The sequence below is a fragment of the Cryptococcus neoformans genome, assembly GCF_000091045.1.
Source record: "Cryptococcus neoformans var. neoformans JEC21 chromosome 7 sequence".
In the NCBI taxonomy this organism is placed as follows: Eukaryota; Fungi; Basidiomycota; class Tremellomycetes; order Tremellales; family Cryptococcaceae; genus Cryptococcus; species Cryptococcus deneoformans.
The window spans coordinates 302,221-322,220 of NC_006692.1; the positions used below are offsets into that span (position 1 = coordinate 302,221).

The 20,000-nt window shown below is 48.4% G+C and overlaps 6 protein-coding genes across 6 annotated transcripts in view; 3 read left to right on the forward strand and 3 right to left on the reverse strand.

The window, feature by feature from the left end:
* The window catches only part of CNG01100 (thioredoxin-dependent peroxide reductase, putative), a 1,614-nt gene extending 1,168 nt beyond the window's left edge, over nucleotides 1-446 (reverse strand). The window contains exons 1-3 of the mRNA XM_571871.2: nucleotides 349-446; nucleotides 129-200; nucleotides 42-66 (exon numbers count right to left, since the gene is read on the reverse strand). Of these exons, the coding sequence (XP_571871.1) occupies nucleotides 42-66; nucleotides 129-200; nucleotides 349-389 (138 nt within the window). The 5' untranslated portion in view covers nucleotides 390-446. The remainder of the gene's footprint in view (nucleotides 1-41; nucleotides 67-128; nucleotides 201-348) is intronic.
* Nucleotides 447-680: 234 nt separating this feature from the next.
* Nucleotides 681-2,054, reverse strand: CNG01105 (hypothetical protein). Its single transcript, XM_024658604.1, has 4 exons — nucleotides 1,957-2,054; nucleotides 1,469-1,878; nucleotides 1,089-1,407; nucleotides 681-924 (listed from the first exon to the last, which is right to left on the reverse strand). Exons 1-4 carry the CDS (start codon nucleotides 2,000-2,002, stop codon nucleotides 707-709), a joined length of 993 nt encoding a protein of 330 aa, XP_024514528.1. The 5' UTR covers nucleotides 2,003-2,054; the 3' UTR covers nucleotides 681-706.
* Nucleotides 2,055-2,682: 628 nt separating this feature from the next.
* CNG01110 (copper amine oxidase, putative) lies at nucleotides 2,683-7,110 on the reverse strand. Its single transcript, XM_024657510.1, has 17 exons — nucleotides 6,388-7,110; nucleotides 6,147-6,330; nucleotides 5,410-6,088; nucleotides 5,305-5,363; nucleotides 5,151-5,257; nucleotides 4,577-5,100; nucleotides 4,411-4,516; nucleotides 4,211-4,353; nucleotides 4,043-4,160; nucleotides 3,810-3,995; nucleotides 3,596-3,752; nucleotides 3,445-3,539; nucleotides 3,278-3,385; nucleotides 3,049-3,216; nucleotides 2,923-2,989; nucleotides 2,840-2,860; nucleotides 2,683-2,780 (listed from the first exon to the last, which is right to left on the reverse strand). The coding sequence occupies exons 3-17, from the start codon at nucleotides 5,937-5,939 to the stop codon at nucleotides 2,764-2,766; spliced, it is 2,406 nt and encodes an 801-aa protein (XP_024513172.1). The 5' UTR covers nucleotides 5,940-6,088; nucleotides 6,147-6,330; nucleotides 6,388-7,110; the 3' UTR covers nucleotides 2,683-2,763.
* CNG01120 (expressed protein) lies at nucleotides 7,076-10,959 on the forward strand. Its single transcript, XM_571779.2, has 3 exons — nucleotides 7,076-8,587; nucleotides 8,644-9,012; nucleotides 9,076-10,959. Exons 1-3 carry the CDS (start codon nucleotides 8,048-8,050, stop codon nucleotides 10,702-10,704), a joined length of 2,538 nt encoding a protein of 845 aa, XP_571779.1. The 5' UTR covers nucleotides 7,076-8,047; the 3' UTR covers nucleotides 10,705-10,959.
* A 268-nt stretch (nucleotides 10,960-11,227) lies between these two features.
* Nucleotides 11,228-15,184, forward strand: CNG01130 (conserved hypothetical protein). The gene is made up of 6 exons (XM_571782.2): nucleotides 11,228-11,616; nucleotides 11,746-13,091; nucleotides 13,143-13,341; nucleotides 13,391-14,201; nucleotides 14,252-14,652; nucleotides 14,709-15,184. The coding sequence occupies exons 1-6, from the start codon at nucleotides 11,316-11,318 to the stop codon at nucleotides 15,047-15,049; spliced, it is 3,399 nt and encodes a 1,132-aa protein (XP_571782.1). The 5' UTR covers nucleotides 11,228-11,315; the 3' UTR covers nucleotides 15,050-15,184.
* A 1,217-nt stretch (nucleotides 15,185-16,401) lies between these two features.
* CNG01140 (hypothetical protein) overlaps nucleotides 16,402-20,000 on the forward strand; it is a 4,052-nt gene continuing 453 nt past the window's right edge. Inside the window, exons 1-3 of the mRNA XM_024657511.1 lie at nucleotides 16,402-18,006; nucleotides 18,055-18,773; nucleotides 18,839-20,000. The exon at nucleotides 18,839-20,000 is cut by the window's right edge and continues 453 nt beyond it. Of these exons, the coding sequence (XP_024513175.1) occupies nucleotides 16,510-18,006; nucleotides 18,055-18,773; nucleotides 18,839-20,000 (3,378 nt within the window). The 5' untranslated portion in view covers nucleotides 16,402-16,509. The remainder of the gene's footprint in view (nucleotides 18,007-18,054; nucleotides 18,774-18,838) is intronic.

A 20,000-nucleotide genomic window follows, 5' to 3' on the forward strand; every position in this document is an offset into this window, starting at 1 on the left:
AGAAACTGCAAACTGGACTAGGGGCAAACAACTAAACTTACCATGGGGTAGAAGACAAGGATAGTCCTGCGAAAAAAACATGAGTAAGCGGGATGCTTCGATAGATAAGGACCAGAAAGTAGACTCACCACTTGCCCTTGAAGTCATTGAGCTTGATCTCCTCGAAAGAACCCTCCTTGACGGCGGTACCGGCAAAGTTGCTACAGATGGGCAGTCAGCAGGATGATCAGTGTATGGAAAAAGTATGGGAAAGCAGGATGCCACTGGGTACGTCTGGGCGGGAGGCGCAGTCGGCCGAACGGGCCGAATGACATCCAACACCCCATAAAGTGGAAAGTGTATACTCACGGTGCGGGCTTCTGGATTTGGGGAAGAGTGTAGGTAGCCATCGTAAATTATTACTATGATGATGTTTTGGATGTAGAAGAGAAAGCGAAAAGAAGAAATTGCGTGGTTAAATAGATTGACGAGAGGCAAGGGAGCGATCCGAGCGGGGGATAATCAGCTCGCCACTTATTATGGAATCACGCAGAATCCAGCCGAAATCGCCCGGTAAATCCTGCAGAATTTCGTAATAAATTTTGCCGATGGCGTTTATCGGACTCTCCCTCTCTCCGTTCTCACCACCAGTCGTACCATCGTGCAAGAGATAAGTCATCCACAGTCCACGCTTTCATTTCCAGGGAAAAGTGCATACATGCATCGCCTAAACATCCCCAGGGATCTCTCTGTCTATTCCCTCAGTCTGTAGCATTATTCTGGGTATGAATTTAGGCTCCGGTACCATGCCACTTCCACTCCGTCCACCCACCTCCTTCGGCCTCTTCTGTTGCAAAAAGCGCAGCCCTGTCGCCACTCCCTGAACAATCGACTCAAATTCCGCGTCATGCAGCTCCCCATTCACCGAAACGATGTAAGCGTAATCTACGAGAGAATTTGATAAAGCTGAATCAGCATTGTCCTGCGCGTTTACACCCGACGGTAAAAAAAATTGTGATTGGATAATCGCCATTGCCGAATCTCGCCTGCAGCTCTTGGCTCGGGTATCTGATACTGCGATGGCTCAAAATGAGAGATGGATCACACACCTGGAGATACGAGCCGCCAGCCTTCCCTGCCGTCATTAATCACATGGTCCCATGCTGCTTTCACTCGTCGGCGAACCCTATTACGTTCCACGGCTAACTTCGAGACCTGATTTTTGCTGGTGATAATGGATAAGTAGACACATGGGTTCTCGTGTCTAGTCTTGGAAACCAGATCTGGTGGAAATGGCGGTGCCGGCCGAGGCGGTAGTAGATGAGCGGGGAATGCACGTATTGAGAGCCCCGGTGATCGATAGATAGGAGTTTTGGTTGCGAATATCTTAGGCAACGCAGTTTCCATGTCGATGCCTATGGACACGACCTGTTTACAGACCAGTAAGTCTTTGAACCCAATTTAGTACTCGATTTATTCCAATACTTACTCGTTTACCCTTCGCTTTCTCTTCCCATGACGAAGATATTCTTGTTGCTGGTCTAAGCTTCCCCTCTGGAGGTCTCCTCGTCTTCATCACATCCCATGAAACCTCTCGTCTATTTACGCCTGTGTTGTCACTCTTGACTCTATGTACTGGTCTATCTGTCTTGTCTAATAAATTCAATCCTTTACCCTCCTGTTGTTCCCACGTTGAGTCATTTTGTAGATACCGCATCATCTCATTCGTAGCTCCTCGCAGCTTGGGCGTTATATCTGGCATTGACCGTGTGCGAGACCTCATTCCAATCCCAGCACCCCTGGGTTTTGTCTTTTCAACAGCAATGGCGGATGACGACAATGGAGGGCCTCCAGCTTTGCAAGGGGTTTGACAATGACAAGTGGTACAGAAGTCACGAACTGCACAAAGGGACGATGGATCAGCCATGAGTTTGCAAGCGCTGACGATATCGGTTGTGATGACAGACGAGTACATACTGCGCTGGCTCTTGATTGCCCTAAATAACACGGTAGGAAACGACATTTTGTTCGTTCCGGCCTGCGATAGGAAACGGTTAACAACTCTATATATACACCTGGTGTCTTATCGGACGGCAGACGAGCTATGCAGCGGAGCATCCATGTCAATGTTCGCCGCAACGGACGAAAACATTTCGCTGGTGTTATGTTTCAGGTCACGTGACATTCTCTTTCACAGTCAGCCCGCCCCAAACGAACTTGCAACAAGTAATTTTTAAGTTAACGTAGTAAGCAGTTCAACTAAACAACGAATGATAATCATCTTTTCAACAACCATCCATGCATCAGCACATGCGAAAGCATGTGTTACTTTGATAGCTAACGGTGAATCCGCTTGATTGGAGGAGTGGAGCCGCCTACGGGATGTATATATAAATAAATAAACAGGTAGTTATGACCTGTTGCTGCTGAGTCAAGTGCTGAGTTGTTATTTAAGCGATGGGACGCGACGAAGTCGAACGGACTCTCCGATATCGGAAGCCACCACCGCCATTCACGGTTCATCGTTCATGTTTCGCTCTCATGCTCGTACAGCACAACATCCGCACGCACCTGATACGTAGTTTCGCTCATGTACATTTAATACACACTTATCGCATTTGATTATAGAAAGTGTTCTGAGTTGTATAAGACAAATTTATGAAAGAGTGACGTTTGAAAAAATAATGGATGACAACTAATTTTACAGACCTTTACGCCCTTCCTTTATTTTCCTTTTACTTGTTCCTTTTATCAGCTTTCGAAAATGGTTACAAAGTCCTTGCTTTATACAATAGATTCAGCTGTAAGGCGGAAATGGTCAGCTTGATACAGTACCTGCCGCGAAAGTGCTGTTATTTACTGTTATTGAATGGATTTTGGGCTGAACAACGAAATAGACTGGTTAACAAAGTCCAAAAATGGAAGATTGAAGCTTCGACTCACGGTCATAAGGGAATTTGCGAACGGAAACATCACCGTCGTAAGTGTAAGGGTCCCAAGTGATTTGAGACTTTCATCACATATTAACTTCCGAAGCCACATTCCAATATACGAGTGGTGAATACTCACGAAGTCGAGCTCTCCGGTAGCGGCTTGGCTAGCCCAAGAGTACACATCTGTAGTAGAGTTGACATTATAATCGATACGAATCTGCTGGGTAGCCTGGCGGGAGGGGTCGGAGAGAAGGTAGTTGTGAGGGAGGATCATCATACCGCTCTGGGCGGTCGAAAATACAGTCTGTATGGAAATGAGTGTCTCGGTTTGAATGGAGATAAAAATGGGAGTGAACTATACTAACATTGGGCAAATCTCCAGTATGAGGGACATGGTGCATACCCAAGTTGAAGTACATAACAATGTCCTCCTGCTCGATGTCTTCTCCGTCAAAATATTTGCTAAAATCGATCTAGCATGTCGTAATTTAGTACCGCTATTCCACATCACAGAGAGAACCCAAAGACAAACCATGGGGTGCTGGGTGTCATAGTCATTCCAAGCGTTGGACGCCCTTAACTCGGAGTCCTTGCGCTTGAGGACATAGTACTGGTGAGTAGCAAAACCTATAATATAAAACATGTCAGCACCATGAAATGATTGATAACCGTCTATGACTAACCTTGAGAGTTGAAAAGGTTGCTCGAGTTGGTAATAGTCAAATGCATACCGGATCCACCTCGACTCGGCATAACCTTGTAACCCTTGGGCTCTCCGTACTTGTTGGGAGCATCCTTGTTAACAATAACAACTTGCTCCTGACCGTTGTGAGACCAGTTCTATGGAGAACTTTCATTAGCAATCCAAATCTAAAACAGTTAACGAAGTAGACATACCATCTTGCCCTCATCCTCATTGGTAATCTCTTTCCTAACCAAGTGCATAGTAGAGCGAGTAAGGTTGTTCCACTTGTACTTGATTTCCTTCGGCTCGACGATGTGCTTCACCAAAGTGTTCTCAACACCGGCGATGTCAAAGTCCACCTTGAAGTTGAGGACATGGTCGTGCATCGAACCAGAAAGCTTTTGTTTTGTCAACCCTGTTCGATTTGTGAACGTACAAGACCTACAGAGTCGTGAATCTGATAGCCATATTCGGTATTGTTGGCGTAGAAAGCAGACTGAATGTAACCAGAAGCTCGCACGACAGTCTCAATGGTGCCGTCCAAATAGAAGTTGTAATCGAAGCTGAAACCCAGAATCAGCCATTAACTCTCCATTTAACAGAGTCAACTCACTTGTAATCGTAGTTACCAACAGTACTAATACTTCTCAGAGTCAAAGCAATGTTCTTAGTGGCGGAGACATAATTCATATTCGAGTGACGCTGGATAGGGTAGTTTTGGTCGGCCTCAAAGATGGAGATGCCACATCGGTGAGACTGAACGGTGGCTTGTTAGTAACTCCTTTCAAAAAGCCAAATGAATTATGTATTCACAGTAGAGAGTTCGGCAGCGTGGAAGCTAGTGTTCATGCAGTAGGCGTAGAGAGGCATGTCGAAACCCGGAACTTGGGAGAACGCATAAGGACCGAAGCCGTAATAGCTGTACAGAGATTTCAGTCAAACACAAATTCTTACGGGCATATTCTTTACTGTCACTCACGTGTCAAGGTAGGCAGTCCCAGACTGGACAGGGTCATTACCAGCGTAATGAGCAATAGCCTCCTGAAGACCAAGCTCATAGATAATTCGCTCGCCCTTGAACTTGACGTCATACAACCTCATACCGGTGTCTCGGGTAAAGGTAAGGTAAAATGAAAAATCCATCCACTCAACATATTTGTTATCCTCGTCAACTTTAAACCTTTGACCACCAGGTTGGACGTTCATAGGAGGAGCTTCAGTCTCGAACGGCATGACGTCGCCCGTTTGGTCTGTGCCGATCCAGTCGCCAGAGTAATTGGGAGTGAACTTTTTGAAACCAGGCTTCTGCCAAGCAGCTCGGAATTCATCGACAGAGGTGTAGTAATCGTCTCCGTAAAGGATACCCATAAGGGCCCACTTGGACCTGTCCCGACCAGTGATATCGGTCTGGATGTAGAGACCTTGAGGAAGAAGGGTCTCGCCATCAAAGTTGATAGTGCTGTTCTCCATTTGCAAAGAATCGGGATAACGCCAGAAGCCAGCCTTTATAGAAATAAATTAGCCGTTCCAAGCGGGCACAGAAAGTTGCGTACCCAGTAAATGACACGGTCGTTACCATTCTCGTCGGGTTGATGCCAGAGAGGGTCGATACCCCAGATGTCAAAGGTGTCGGCAAGGTCGTCGGCAGTGTCAATCGTAGCTTTACACAAGTCAGAGTGCTTCGTCAATATATGAGGGAAGGCTCACCGTTGAGAATGTCGGAGATGATATCCTTCATTGACATAGCAATATCGGAAAGGAACTCGCTGTCACAAAATCAGCACGGATCTCCACGAACTGGTCTATATTTACGAATTGTCATCCATATCATAGACCCTGATCTTGGCGTCGGGCGCATGGGTACCGTAAGTGTACGGGTAGTAAATGGTGACTTCAGAAACCGGCAGAGGACCGACGACCAAGTCTTGAGCGTAGGGCTCTTCAGTCGCACCACAGAGCAGACTGGCGATACCCCAACGTTCAGGCTTGGTACCATTTCCGTCCATATAAGACAGAGCCTCAGTTTTGTTTGGGGGCAAGAGGTCAACAACAGTAATGGTATTGTCCCAATCTCCAGCGTCATTCACGGCTGTCAAATTGAGTTCGGTCTGGCTGTGGAGGAAGGCAATGATACCGGCAGCCTCATCATTAGAGAGGAAGTTCCAGATGTTGTCCTTGGGGGCAGAGGTAGTCGGAGAGGACGCACTGACGTCAACCTCATTGGTGACAATATCCCTACGATGAGGATGGTGATAATGACCCGGCTTCTTAACGTTGGAGATCTTAGGAGAGGGGACAGCAAAGGCAGTTCCCAACAGATACAAAAGAGCGATGGCCCTCATAATACAAAAGAGGTTAGAGGTTTAAGGTTAGTGAAAGAGGTTGGAGGGAAAAAGGGATGATGGGACAATGTCACTGGCAATTTCCTTGAAGGATAGGGATTCAAGAAGAGACGTGTAGGGGGGTATATAACCATTCAAGGGGGCCCGTCCTAACTCGGCTATTGTCAACCTTCCGTAATTACCGAAACAGAGAAATGAACCTCTCACTCTCCTCCCCCGCCCATGACACCTCACAAATATGAAAACCGCATGAACCGTTCAGGCAATTACTGACTTAGGACCGTAGGGTTCTTATAGCCCCAGGTCGAAGGAACACGCTCGGGGGCCGGTGGTACAGTTTGAGTTCTTATCGTTGAATATTAATTGGTGCATGGTAGATTTGTTCCTGACACTTGAAGTGATCAGGCAGATTTATGAAGCGTTCTAGAAATAGAATAAAGAGGCTTACCATAAGCAACAAGGCGTTTGCCGGAAAAGGGAAAGCGAAAGAGAACCACAAAAAGGCGGGGCTCTTCAAATGAATTTGGTGAGGGTCTTGCCAAGAGATTGCAAGGGTTCCACTAGATTTTGGAAAGGCATGGAGACGACATTTGGGGTGATAACGAAGCTTACTTGTATGTTGTATGATTGGCTCCGTTCTGATGAATGAAAGGTTGCGATAAGAGAGTCGGACAAAGCCGACACTAATCATTCGTAGGACGACGGATACGGCGGGGATGAGGGACTCAAAAAAGAGAGATAAATTACAGAACAGGAATGCTGCTGTTACTAATAGCCTGCCTTTCTATGTGTGCCCGACTAGCGGCAATAAACGCAGGTACCCCACATGCCATAGACTGTTGATACTGGGAGGCCGGGAATGTTGATGCAAGAGTTGACCGTCGGAAAGAGGAAAAAGAGACGAGAAGACTGACGACGAGCGATAAGGGCCGGTGATGCAGTGAGAGCGAGAAGCCACACCGGAGGAGTTGATTACATAGTTCCTCCGCCGTTAATGAGCTACAAAGAGACGGAGTTTTGAGAGCTCTCCATTCTTGCGTCGGTAATCTCGGCATTCCATCTGATCCCCTCGGTAGGGGGAGGTCCCATCTGTCGAGTCATTTCCATGTGTTTTGTGCGTCGCAAACACATCGTTCGCAACGTTTCCTTCGAGAACAGAACTGTAAGTGCTGGGTACCGGAATTTAATCAAACATGCTTAGATAAACTGCCTGTATTTTTATGATATACTCATGGAGATACAGCCGTTCCCGTGCTGTGAGTATGTTCCTGGTTTATGGCGAAGCGAGTAACACAACTGAATGATCAGTTGCAATTGGACTTTCAAGTCTGTGCCAACACATATTTTAAAGGGCAACAATGCACCCCCACTGTAATTTGGACTTGAATGATATCCGCTGACCATGCAAGGCCCATAATCGTCGGTAGTGTTTTACTGGGGTGATAATTCGGCCGGGCCGAGCTCACAATAATTGTTTTCTTTTTTGGCTTTTCTTCGGCGGCATATCGCATTGTATTATCAAGGCACGCCGCCACTATCAAGGCAGGCATTATTACGTGTACCGGACCCAGAACGTACGCATAACATGAAGTGGGGAAGGTTATGAAATGATGGGTATTGCTTGAAAGAACCAAACAGCGAGAAGTTTGAATAACGGAAAGGAAAGGAGTGGGTGGATTGATGAGATGGCAGGTATGAGTGTAGAGGAATACTTTGGAGTGGGAGGATATACAGCCTACCGGATGATTCGGGACAGAAGCTTACTTGATTGTGTCGTCTGCCTTGACTGTACCCCCCGAAGAAGGATCGTCCCATAGTCAACGTCTTAACCTTTCACTCACATCAATTTCATCGACAACATCAACATCAAACACATGATGACAGTTTACATCGTGTACATGCACCGATGACGGTTGGCATACATAATGCTTCTACATCACTTCCTCTTCAAGATATGTCATGGGGTCATCCAAAAGCACAAAAGACAGCAGGATCCGCCTTGATAGTTTCGAATGCCATCATAACGAACAGTGTTCTCTTTCAAGGAAATCAACTTAGAAACAGCAATCCACTTCATCCCTCAGTGTTACAGTTTCCTTGACTGAACCATGCCCAAAGCCCCACCAGAGGATCACAGGCCTATCAGAGCTTGTCTCTCGGCCCCCTATCCTCTCCCATTCATCATCACCACCCGCCACTCTGCCAGCCCTACTCCTTTAGGGAAGGCCCAGCATCCTTCCGCTTTTGAGAATACCCCGTTTTCTACTACTTGCGGGCCTTCAGGAGTCCGACTTCCTACGGAAGCACCCCCTCCGATTTCTCCTCCGAAAGAACCTGCGAACAACTTCTTCTGCTATGATTTCCCTACTGTTAACCTTGATTGGAAGGATATCGAGCCTCCATATCCTCCTATTCCATACCCTCCTCGTGATAGCGAAGAGATCATCAGAAAGCGGGCACGTAGGCTCAGGCTTCTCAAGGAAGTGAAGGGCAATTCCGAGTCCAGCGAATGGGACATCATAACCAGATCTGGTGGCTCCTATGTGGGCAAAGACAAGGGAACAGTTGAAGATCTTGATGAAGAGATGCAGATGCTCAAGACCATAAACGAAATAGCCATGGTTCCTGTGGGAGGTGGGGATAACGTGGTAAGTGTCTCTTTCTGCCTACAGCTGTAATACTGTTAGACTGACGCATCCTCCAGGGCATTAATGGACCTTATGACACATCTAGTGGCAGGAACAATCTCCTTAGGTATGCTTTCCTAGCAACGGTCACCAAGGACGATTCAGTATCACCTCCTTCCAAGGGCTCGCGAACAGCTACTCAGGCCTATCCGGTCCCTAATACTACCCCTGAGGACCCTAAGACTAATGGAGGCCCCAACCTCATCCCCGTCTCCGTCCCCAGCAAAGCACAATCACTTTTGCCTGATGCGGACCATGACTTGTATGCAGAAAAGTCAATGCAAAAAGGTCCTGGTTGGGATGTAATCTCGGCAGCATCGAGCTTCTGTAATGAAGAGAGCAAAGCAGAGGAGGCGGACGAAGAATGTTATGATGAATCCCCTACTGTAAGTTTATTTTTTGCCGCGCCGTCTACCTACACGATGGCAAGAGGCTGACTAGCTATCCAGTCCGCTCGCCTCGTTACCCCTGCTGCTGCTTTGCGTAGGATTCGTCGTCCACGTAAAGTCGCCAAAGCACTCTCTCTTGGACTGACCAATCAATCGCCCTCCACATATTTCCCTCCTCCCAAATTGCTACATCAAGCGCAGCAGTCTTCTATCGGAGATAGCGATATTACTAGTCGGCCAGCGCCACATGCTCTGTTTGATGCAATGGGGGGGTACGGGTCGGAATCTGGTAGCACGAGGACCGTTACCCAGATCAAAAGGGGCAGATGGAGCCGTATGGGGAGAAGAACAGATGATCTGGATATGATGAATCATGGAGTGACAACTGTGTTAAGTTCCTCTGGACAAGCTTACTTGGTTCAGCCAACCCATCAACCCCGCTCTCTAGACCTCTCAACACCCACATTCAACCCAACAAACCAGCTTGAACCCTCCTCAGCCCTCCAGCTAGGGGATGCGCAACAGTCTATGCTAGGATTTGAGCGTTTTTCATTCGGCCCCCTTGCACCTTTGCACCATCCTTCTAAGTTCCTGTCTGGACCTTCTTTTTCATCGGCCGAGAAGCGTTCCAATCGACGTCTCTCGCCAAACGAGCAGGAGCAATGGTCTTCACTGCAGCCCATATCTATTGACCCCCGCACCGCTGAGGCTTCTGGCGGTACCAGCTGGCCACATCCTCTTCCTGAGAGGGAGCAAGCACCCTCAAACGGGGGTACTTTAAGGCTGGCGTCTCTGGCTCCAGAGGGACAGGTGGATGTTCCCATGCCGACTGCTTCGACAGCTGCTCAGGGTATCAGCTTTGGTAAAACGTGTCATAACTTTTTGTTTCGGCGAAAAGAGGCCGCGAGAAGAAAGAAGGAAAGGATGAGAAAGATGGGGAAGGATAAAGACAAAGATAAGAGATTGAGACTTCTGATGCCTCCTCCCCCAGTCTCTATGCAGTTCCAACAGACGCATGCTCAGCAAGAAGCCTTAATGCGACAGCAGCAGGGCTACACACAGAATTTCCAATGGTTCAACGCACAGCCAATATGGGATGGAAACTCTCAACAATTCATGCAGCAACTTCCTCCTCAGACACAAATCCCACAAGGTTATCTCCATATTCAACCCAACTGGATGCCTGTACAGCAAATGCTGATGCAACCGGTACGACAATCCCAACAACTTCAATACTTCCCCTACCAACGGACAATTAAGGGTCAAACGTTGCAAGGCTACCCCCAAACTCTCGGTCAGATTTCTGTTCCTATTCGCTCCCTGGCAACCTCTCAAGAAGGCAGGCCACTCCGCAAGCGTCGACGCTCTTTATCCCCGTCCTCCGCTTATGATTTTCTACCCATTCATCGTCCCTCTTTTCAAGTGCCCGGAGCTCCCCAAGCTCACAATACACTTCTTCCTCCTTTGAAAATAATTTCTCGATTGGCTGGCCCCAGTTCGAAACTGACGAGGGCAACAAAGCATGATGATGAGCAAGAGAATGGTGGTGAATTATGGGACGCTGCTCTGCAGAATGGCGATGAGAGCATGGATGAAGAAGAGAGGAAGAGAATGAGAAGGGACAAGTGGGTGGAAGAAGAGAGAGACAGAATGAGAGCGATGAACAGGGAGAAATCAGCTTTTAATTGAAATCATTTTGTAGACCAATTAAGAATAAAGAGAGTGGAGGCAAAGTCAGATTCATAATGTGTGTAAATATGTTATCTACGGAAATGAAATATGAAGGCCTGTAATAATCATTACATGGCAAGGCGTATAGATGGGGGATAAATCCGTGTGCAACTGATTCGACAGAGCAGGAACAGCAATGATTGGATAATTGAGTAATTGTATTAGGAAGTCCAAAAAAAAGAGTTGGTAAATAAGGGATAGAGCACTGTTCCTGCTGTACTGGTACTGTAAATGTGCCTTAAATATTAATTAGAGTGTGAAGATGTAATCAAAGTTGCCTCAGATTGTAATGGCTATTAATAACTACTAATAACTATGCGTATCAAAAGCTAATCCAGATGTCGTAACTGTTTTTATCAAGCGTAAGTGCAGGAACGGGCCGGCTTTAGATCAGAGCAGGGACGCTAGAATGGGACTAATACCAGTTCCTCAGGTATGAACTGGCTATAGCTATGTATGATTAGATCCATACATTCTACCCTTTTACCCACTATAAGTAATGTTTTGACCTTCGAAATGTACGTTGCTATTTCACTTCCGTCAAACTTATTCGCACAGTGCCGAAGGCCATGGCGCCTTTCCAGCCTCCGTTGCGACTTCTGCTCCTCCCACTTCACAAACCTCGCTTCCTCGCCCTCCTCATCCTCCCACTTATTGTCCTACTGTATAAGAACCAACTCTCAAACCCACCAACGCTAAAAGCTAAAGTCAAAGAGGCTCATCAAGGTGGTTCATGGGAAGCACTAACGGATGTGGACGACGATTGGGGTACCCACGAGGGCATTTGGGGAGGTGATATAAAAGATTGGTTTGGCTGGAAGGACAAGGGCCGAACGTCTATCCTTATTACCGGTGGTGCTGGTCAGCTTGGTATGTCCACTTCGTTTCGACCTTTCATTTCTTTCACCGGTTGCTTTAGCCTGAATGCGTACACACACTGTTTCTGAACGATTTCCTTGATTACCGATCAGAACGAGCTGACATCCTGTATTTCCACAGGTCAGGCTCTTATACCACAGTTAATCAACAATTATACTGTCCACGTTCAAGATATTGTTCCTCGCCCTCCCTCTCTGCCCAGTTCAATCATTTATCACCGTTCGAGCAGCACCCCTCCTGCTGAGGCTTACAAATCGATCTTCGCCTCGAATACTTTTGATGGTGTCATACATCTCGCAGGCATATCTTTAGATGTCTGGTGCGCAGCCAAGGAGGACGAGTGCCATGAAGTCAACGTTGGGGGGACAAAAGCGTTGATGAATGAGGTCATTGCAGTTAACAACAAGCAGTTCAAGAGAGGAAAAATGTGGAAAAATGTTCGAGTGCCATGGGTAATCTTGGGATCGACAATGGAGGTATTTGGGCCTGAGGGGACCAATGAGGATTCTCCCAAACATCCAGCCTCTGCTCTCGGAAGAACGAAGATGGAGGCCGAACAAGTCTTCGAAGAGGCGATTTTGGACAGCCCAGATGAAGAAGGTATTCGAGGATTAATTCTTCGTTTCCCCGAGGTATACGGTTATCATTCTGCCTCCTCAATTCCAGAGGCATTCATCCCTTCCCTCCTCACTAACTCACTTACCTTTCTTCCTATTCAGTACTCTTCAAACCAAATCCCTTATGACTTACTTCACGCGGAAGACGCCATAATTGGTTTTGTCAAAGCTATCTCTTACATCAAAGGAACTCCGAGTGGTGATGTGTCCACCATCAACTTGATATCTGGACAACGCACACCAGAAAGAGATATCGTCGAGCTTGTACGCAAAGAAACAACTTCTATGTCTCCAGTCCGGGATATCGGGGATAATCGCAATCCCAACGCACATGAATATTTTCCCGCAAAAGCTGCCGAGATACTCGATTGGCGAGCCGAGATTACACCCCCTGTCGGTCTGGGCAAGGCCATTACCCAATTGACAGGGGACATCTCCACTTATTTCCGCTCCTATTTACACGAGCATTGCCCACCTTCAGCAGATTTTCCAGCTCCTGATGGTGATTTTGCTGTGCCTTTCATCGAGGACGAGCGTAATAAACCTCTATGGAAATTAGATGGCTGTACAGTGAACCTTGGCTTCAACCACGAAGGATGGCTTCATCATTTGAAATGTCATGACGGAAAACATTGCAACGTGGACGATGTCAAGGTGACTGCTTTGAATTGGAACCAGAGCACGTTTATCATCGAGAAAGTGGAGAAGAAGAAGAGAGAAAGGATCGTGAGGGTTATGTTAAAAGAGCAAAACGGAATGGGATACCTAGGAATGACACAGACAGAGGGCGAGGTTGGGCTTGAGCTTTACAAGGATCCCAAGGAAGGCCAAACGGTGTTCGACCTGGAGGTCAGTGGTCATTCGGTTAGATTAAGAAGCAAAGCTGACGCAATGTTTTAGGTCCGTCGGGATTCTTCAGACCTGAGACTTCTAGTGCCCGACTCGGAAATGCAGCTCCATGCCGTTTCTAATAAGACCGATGGCTCGACATGGTTCACTGTAGAGCCGATTACTCGATGGGTGGATCCTCACTTTGATATGCGTATCAACGTTCTCTGCTGTCCATTTGAAGGTGACTGGCCGTTGCTCTTGGATGATTGTGAGTAGCACCCCGCAAGAGCTTGGACGTCATGCTGACTAGTTTGCAGATGAGTCTGCTGATGTTCGATTCGGTTCTACTGGCGAGATCCCTTTTGACTCCACACGTCGTTCACATCTCTGTACCAGAGCCGAGCAAGCTGTTCGATACAACTTCAAGCATCTATCCACAGCTCGTCAAGCTGTTAGTAAAGTCACGGGCACCGCCGGCCACGCCTTTTTCAACGAGACTGGTCCCAAGACAGACCCCCATCCTCATGCTTGGGCTCTCAAAGATCTTCCTCCTTGTTGGAACGACTGTGAAAGCCCGACGGTGTGTGTACAGACCGGGAACTGCAAATGTGTACAAGCGGATCACTGCAAACCTCGACGGGAGAATCCTTTGCTCAAAATCTATCCTTCCAACTCGCTTCACCCTGATGAAAACAAATCGCCTGTTGGCTGTCTTGATGGTCATTCTTCTGTACTTACCCATGCTGTGGAAGCCGTGGATTGGAAAGATGTTCTCCTTCCTGCAGCTCGAGCAGCCCTCGAAGCCCACCCGGACTTTGTCAAAGTTCATGTTGCCGATGGGTACAAGGGTCAAGAAGAGATAGAGGCAGCACCCTGTCATAGGCTCCAGGAAACGAATTGCTTCTCGGCTGATAGCATAATGTACAAGTCGCTCCGTCACATCTCCGTCCCTGCTGACGAGGCGGAATTGGTGGTACTCCCTGTCTACCAGCAATGTACAGGCGTTCAATTCCTGCTTCATGATGCAATGCAGCATGCTTCAGAGACGATACCGGGAGTGAAAAACGAGGAGAAGACGGTGGCGCTCGTCCTGACTCACGACTGGGGAATCTGTATTGATTCTGTATGGTATGTGATCTGTGTCGGTTGCATGTGGTCCACGCTTACGCACGGTATAGGGATATTTGGTCTGCTAGGGATCAACACGCCTTCCACCCCGATAGGATTCTTAACAATGTTCTCGTTTGGTCCGTCATGGGCGACTACGACTCTCCATGCTACCGTCCTCATCAGGATGTAGTCGTTCCGGCTCGAACATGTCACACAAATACTCTTCGTGCAACATTCTCGAATGTCGGATCTATCAAGCCCATGAGAGAACGCTTGAATCTCCTTACATGGTCGGGGACGTACGAGGTGGCGGGGAAGAGTGAACGTATTCGTTTGACGTGCGGTAGAGGAGGAGCGGGCGATAGAGAACTGATCAAGGGAGGTGGGAAGCAAAGCAATTTCGCAAATGGGGATTATATGAATGATCTCAATAACGCGAGGTTCTGCCCTCAGCCTCGAGGTATCACCGGTAAGTTGTCCCGGTGCTGTTGTTTACACCCATTTTTCCGCTGACATGCTTCGCAGGCTGGTCTCCTCAAACAAACGATGCCATATATGCCGGTTGTATTCCCGTCTTCATCTCTGAAGGCACCCACTATCCCTTTGCTGATTTCTTGGACTGGTCCAAGTTGTCTGTCCGGGTTGCACCCACAGAACTGGACAAAATTGAAAAGATCCTTGCCGCCATCCCTCTTAGCAAGGTGGAAGAGCTGCAAGCCAATTTGGTCAGCATGAGAGAAGCGTTTTTGTACTCTGGCGATGAAAAGCCCGAGGAGGAGTTGGAAAGAAGAGGACCAATGTTCTTTGCGCTGCATGAGGCGGGGATGAGGATCAGAACTCGATACCCGGTCAAAGAAGAAGAGTAACGTTTATGAGGATTGACGAGGTCTGTCTGTTGTAAACATTAGGGTATAATAGAGAGTAGTAATGGCGATATTTATAGAGTCGTCTACTACCAGTGCTATAGTCGTTTCTTCTCCAAAAGGATCCACTTCACACTACACACACCGCCTTGCAATTGAAATTTTGCAGTCAGTGTACAGAAAAACTCGGAATCGCTCACAGCTGCGTGCCAAGGCACTGCAATACTAATAATTAGCTGAACCGGAACGGAAAAAAAGCTTGTTATGATAATCTCTGCCGATCCATATTAGTTGGGCGGCGTCGCACCACAGTTTGTTTTTTTGATGTCAACGTGATATCAGAATGATACCAAAATGATATCAAAAATGGTATCAGAATGATATCCAAATGGTATCAGAATGATATCCAAATGATATCCAAATGATATCAAAATGATATCCAAATGATATCAGAATGATATCCAAATGATATCAAAATGATATCCAAATGATATCAGAATGATATCCAAATGATATCAAAATGATATCCAAATGATATCAAAATGATATCAGCGAAAATGTCCCGATCTATGTGCGTTACCACTTCTCCATCCAGAACATCGTCTCTACTAAATAATCCTACTGTGCTTAACTAGGGCTACGTGCATAATTCAAAATTTCTCGAGTAGGCGTGGCACTTTCATCGTTTTTACTGCAGCCTGCTGGCATAATCGTCTTGTGACGTTGTCCTTCTTGTCGGTAATCACATTATTGGCACTGATCTGTGGGCTTGTGGCTGCTGTCAGCAAGTACTCGTACTGTTTTAGCTATTAGGCGCTAAACAATTCTCTAGTTGTGATTCTCGTTCTTCCTCATCATCTTCTGTCAGGAATGTGATGCAGTACCATGCAGTACAGAAGATAATATAATCTGTCGACCAACGTCTACCTCTGGTTTCTGATCCATCATTATTTCACCTAGGGTATCGGCGGCGGCGGCATACCAGAAGACAACACTAGTGAAGTAACGTGCGTACATACGTAGCTTCCCCTTCCAGCATGATCATCTTTATATCGCTTGCATCGCTTGCAACAGATGGAATGTGGATATAGACCGCATGATTGTAGCGAATGCAAACAATTATCGCCCACTGTTGTTGCTTTTTGCGTTTTTATGTGTTTGAAGACTTCCTTCCTGCAGCTTCCCCACTCGCCCTTCTTGTTTGTTGTTTTTCCGTGGTGAAAAATTAAGTTACGTAATAAACGCGTTCCAGGGCCACCGGCTTTTTGGTCTGTGGCCGTCCGTGACTCAGGGGCTGGAACGGCCGATCGGTTTCTGCGATTCCCAGCGAGATGTCAAGTCGTATGCAGAGCCATTAATAGTAGCTTTTGGCACATCGGATCTTGTGTAACTCGGCGAGTGATTCACCTCCACATTGGTGTACTACCTGGAACCAGAAGGAAAGGAGCGGCGCGTATATCATTATGTCGGGTACTCTGGACAACCACACCCGCACTAGCGGAACCGCCCCCACCTCTCTCCATCTCTCAGACTCCGTTGCCGCCAGAGACACCATGGCGGCCCCCACGCTCCCAGCCATCCCGCCCATATCTCCCCTCCCGCCGCCCTCGCCCTCCTCCTCCTTCTCCGGCCTCCACCGCCCGTCTTCCGCCCTTGCTGCGATCGCATACGCCAGCCCGTCAGGCAGTCTCACCACAGACCGCAGCTACCAGCGTCCTTTGGCTCATTCCCTCACCGTCCACATTCCGGCGCCCCTTACTCCCTCCCCGTCGGACACTGATCTGCCCCCGTCTCCCGTATTCAAAAATCCGCCCGGCATCGCGCGTCGTCGCACGGTCATCCAGTCCACCACCACTCACGAACCGAGCCCTGTCAACGTCTCAGACTCTACTACACCTCCTCGTGTCGCCTCCCCGGAGCCGATTGAGGACAAGCCTAGCTCGGTAGAACGCGGCTCGATCCTTATGCCAGAGCCACAACCTACGCCTGCACTCGAACAGAAGCCCAACAGTCCAAGACGGCTGGAAAAGAAACGCGCGTCCGCTGACCTCAAAAACTCATCGCCTTCGTCTCCCACCGCCAGACGATCATTGCCTCGACCGCCAAAGATGGAGTCTCATGTTGAGCCGACCTCTTCATCCGTTCCTGTCCGTACCCAGTCACAGTCGCAACCCTCTCCCCCGCCATCTTCAAGCTGGCCGCCTCTCAACGTGCTTCGAACTGAACCACCTGCTTCGTCACAGCCTATGCAACTTCCCGCACAGCATCAGCAGGTGCCGCCGACGTTCTATCATAAACATCAGCAAAATAAGTCTGCATCTAGCTTACCCGTCATTCCGGGAATAAGCGATGCAGGACCTTATCCGTCTTCCAATTCTATTCGCCAGCCTCAAGGCCCTCCCAAACCTCAGGTCCAGCAGCCTAAACCAAATCTCGGTTTGGGCCGCCCAACCGCCCCGCCAAATGGTGCAGGGTCAAGTCGAAATCTTCAGGAAGAGGTTTGTTTGGAATGTATGATGCGAGACCGGGATCTGGCAGACGTCGATGTACAGGGTGAAGACGTATGGGATCGCGAAAGTGATGCTGGGTTCATAGAGTTGGTACGGCGTGAAGAAGGCCTCTTAAGGTCTATGGGCAGCTTGGATTCTGCCGAGACCTCTGCAGCCCATGGAAAGTTTAGGAGTGTTATTGACATGGATGACACTTCGTCATCTGATGAATGCTCACAAAACGCGGGCAGCGACGGGCCGGAAACGAGGAGACATAGGGAGGAAGAGAGACATAGGAAGCAGGCAGTGAAAGCAAGGCACAAGGAAGCAGACTGGAGAGTTAGCAAAGAGGTTGGATGGAGAGGTTTCTCATGGGAGGAAGGGCAAGGTGGAGAAGGGTTGCCTGCTGGCTTCAGAGGAGGAAAGGGAGGACCTTTAACAGAGGAAGGTATAAAGTCAATTATGGCTAAAGTGAGTTGATTCATATTGACTTGGTGCACGACTAAACGGTTCTTGTAGTTCCCTTCTGCCTCAGCCCATAGATATCAAAAGTTGCAAGACTTTCTTCGAAACCAGTGGCTACTTGTGCTTGAGATTCGCGCCGAAGCTCAACGTCTAGGGCATTTTGCTTTCCCCGATGATCTTTCATGCGATTCTTCTCTTTCGAGCCACGAAGCCAGGTTTCCTACAGGGGCCACGTCCTCAGCTTCTTACAGTTATCGCCGCCCACTTCTCCCCGAACAAACTGGCGGCCTTCGACAAAGTCCATCATCACCAGCCAATCTTCTTGCTTCTCCTGTCGCGCCCATTGCAACTTCTAGATCTAATCCACAGAGACCTATGACACAATATCTCCCTCGGCGTGAACCTGCCAGGGAATTTCGTACTCCCAGAGGTTACGATTCAAGCAGTGTAGGCAAGAGGGGCCACTCAAAGAATACAAGTTCGACGAGCGCGCTCGAGCCATTGACTATCAATACCAATGTCAAAGGTACCGGTGACGATGGGAGAAGGATTGACGATGATGATCTTTGGACTCCGGATCAACCTCAAGGTCTCCGGCCATTCTCATTCGCCGTTAGAGCCGGTGCCGCTGCCGCGAGGGAGGGAAGTGAGGGGCATGGCAGCGTACGTGATGGATCCGGGCAGAGGAAAAGTCTATGGGGCCGATGGGGTGGAAGCGTTACGAGTTTCTTTGGTGGAAGTCAGGGTGGAAGCGGCAGCATGGTTGACATGCAGTAAGTCATTTCATTCCTCTTTTTATTCTTTCATGAAGAGGAAGGAGGCTAATATAGGTTCATAGCCTTGGTCTTGATAACGAGCGACGTAGCAGGGCTATATCACAGGTTTATCCTCGAGCAATTTCCCTTGCTTCTCCGACTAGACCTTCCTTCTTCAGTCGAGACTCTCGAGGGTCATCTGTTTTAGACCACGAGCCTCGCATGTCTCGGGTTATCAGCCAGTCACGCTTGTCACAAGTCCATACTGGCGGCGAAGGCGATATGGAAGATGATGGGAAGGCGGAGAAGAAGAAGGGTATCAAGGGATTCTTCAAAAAGATGAAGCCGAAAGGATCAAGGAAAAACTCCAAGGCGGAGTCTCCTAATTTGTCCAATTACCGCCAGTCTTCAAGTACCCAAGAATACAACCCTAGACCCTCCGCATCATCCGTACCCTCCGCGCCCGAGACACCTCTTGCCCTCCCGCCTCCGATTTCTGTCCTTGTCCGAGGTGGTGACCGCGGACACGCTCGAACCGGCAGTGGTTCGTCCAGCTCAATGTTGACCGATGGTCAAGAATCAGTTAGTAATCGACTTTCCGGCTCTCATCTCTATGGCTCTCGGTCGGTCTCCGCTCCATTTGGCAGCACTTCCACTTCCGATGTGAGCATGGGTCAGTCCGCAAGCCCTGGGAGCTCAAAGTTTGCCACTACTACAAGCGCCGCGAAACGTGAAAGCTATGCGTCTGGTGGAAATCGGAGGAGCACCACTATCGGGGAGATGGGAGAGGACAGGCGAAGCGTCGTCGAGATCCTTTCTAATGCTAATGGTGCAAATGGTGATAGACTGATGTGCGACGAGCCTATGCCTGTGCGTCCCTGTGCAGCTCGACCTCATAACAAGACTAGCACTTCTCTCTCAGCATCTAGCCAGACTATGCTCGAGACTCCGCCCCCCATCAATTATAGTAACGCCAACGCATTCTTCAACCATCAACAACATATTAGATCTAGTAGTATTGACACTGGCGGCTCTCTTTCTCCCAACAGGTACAAGAACCTTCCCCCGCTACCACCTCCGGGATCGAATGACAACTTGCATATCGTCCATCCTAAAGGGTCCACTGCTTCCCCAGACTCCTTCTCGGCTGTTTTCCCAGACCAAGAATTGTCTCAAAACAAGGCTTCGTTCTACAGTTACCCGCAGCCCCAACCTGTAGCTCAACCAAGCTACCGGCAGTACCCC

What these genes read in the sequence shown, in the direction of transcription:
- CNG01130 (XM_571782.2), top strand. Translation starts at nt 11,316, where the DNA reads ATGGCGCCTTTCCAGCCTCCGTTGCGACTTCTGCTCCTCCCACTTCAC. An exon ending in AAACGGTGTTCGACCTGGAG is followed by an intron (nt 13,092 to 13,142) that starts GTCAGTGGTCAT and finishes GCAATGTTTTAG; the next exon opens with GTCCGTCGGGATTCTTCAGA. An exon ending in ATCTGTATTGATTCTGTATG is followed by an intron (nt 14,202 to 14,251) that starts GTATGTGATCTG and finishes CGCACGGTATAG; the next exon opens with GGATATTTGGTCTGCTAGGG.
- CNG01110 (XM_024657510.1), bottom strand. Translation starts at nt 5,939, where the DNA reads ATGAGGGCCATCGCTCTTTTGTATCTGTTGGGAACTGCCTTTGCTGTC. An exon ending in TATGATATGGATGACAATTC is followed by an intron (nt 5,364 to 5,409) that starts GTAAATATAGAC and finishes ATTTTGTGACAG; the next exon opens with CGAGTTCCTTTCCGATATTG. An exon ending in CTACCGGAGAGCTCGACTTC is followed by an intron (nt 2,990 to 3,048) that starts GTGAGTATTCAC and finishes ATGTGATGAAAG; the next exon opens with TCTCAAATCACTTGGGACCC.
- CNG01105 (XM_024658604.1), bottom strand. Translation starts at nt 2,002, where the DNA reads ATGTCGTTTCCTACCGTGTTATTTAGGGCAATCAAGAGCCAGCGCA. An exon ending in AGAAAGCGAAGGGTAAACGA is followed by an intron (nt 1,408 to 1,468) that starts GTAAGTATTGGA and finishes GTCTGTAAACAG; the next exon opens with GTCGTGTCCATAGGCATCGA. An exon ending in CTGGCGGCTCGTATCTCCAG is followed by an intron (nt 925 to 1,088) that starts GTGTGTGATCCA and finishes ATTCTCTCGTAG; the next exon opens with ATTACGCTTACATCGTTTCG.
- CNG01120 (XM_571779.2), top strand. Translation starts at nt 8,048, where the DNA reads ATGCCCAAAGCCCCACCAGAGGATCACAGGCCTATCAGAGCTTGTCTC. An exon ending in TGGGAGGTGGGGATAACGTG is followed by an intron (nt 8,588 to 8,643) that starts GTAAGTGTCTCT and finishes CGCATCCTCCAG; the next exon opens with GGCATTAATGGACCTTATGA. An exon ending in GTTATGATGAATCCCCTACT is followed by an intron (nt 9,013 to 9,075) that starts GTAAGTTTATTT and finishes CTAGCTATCCAG; the next exon opens with TCCGCTCGCCTCGTTACCCC.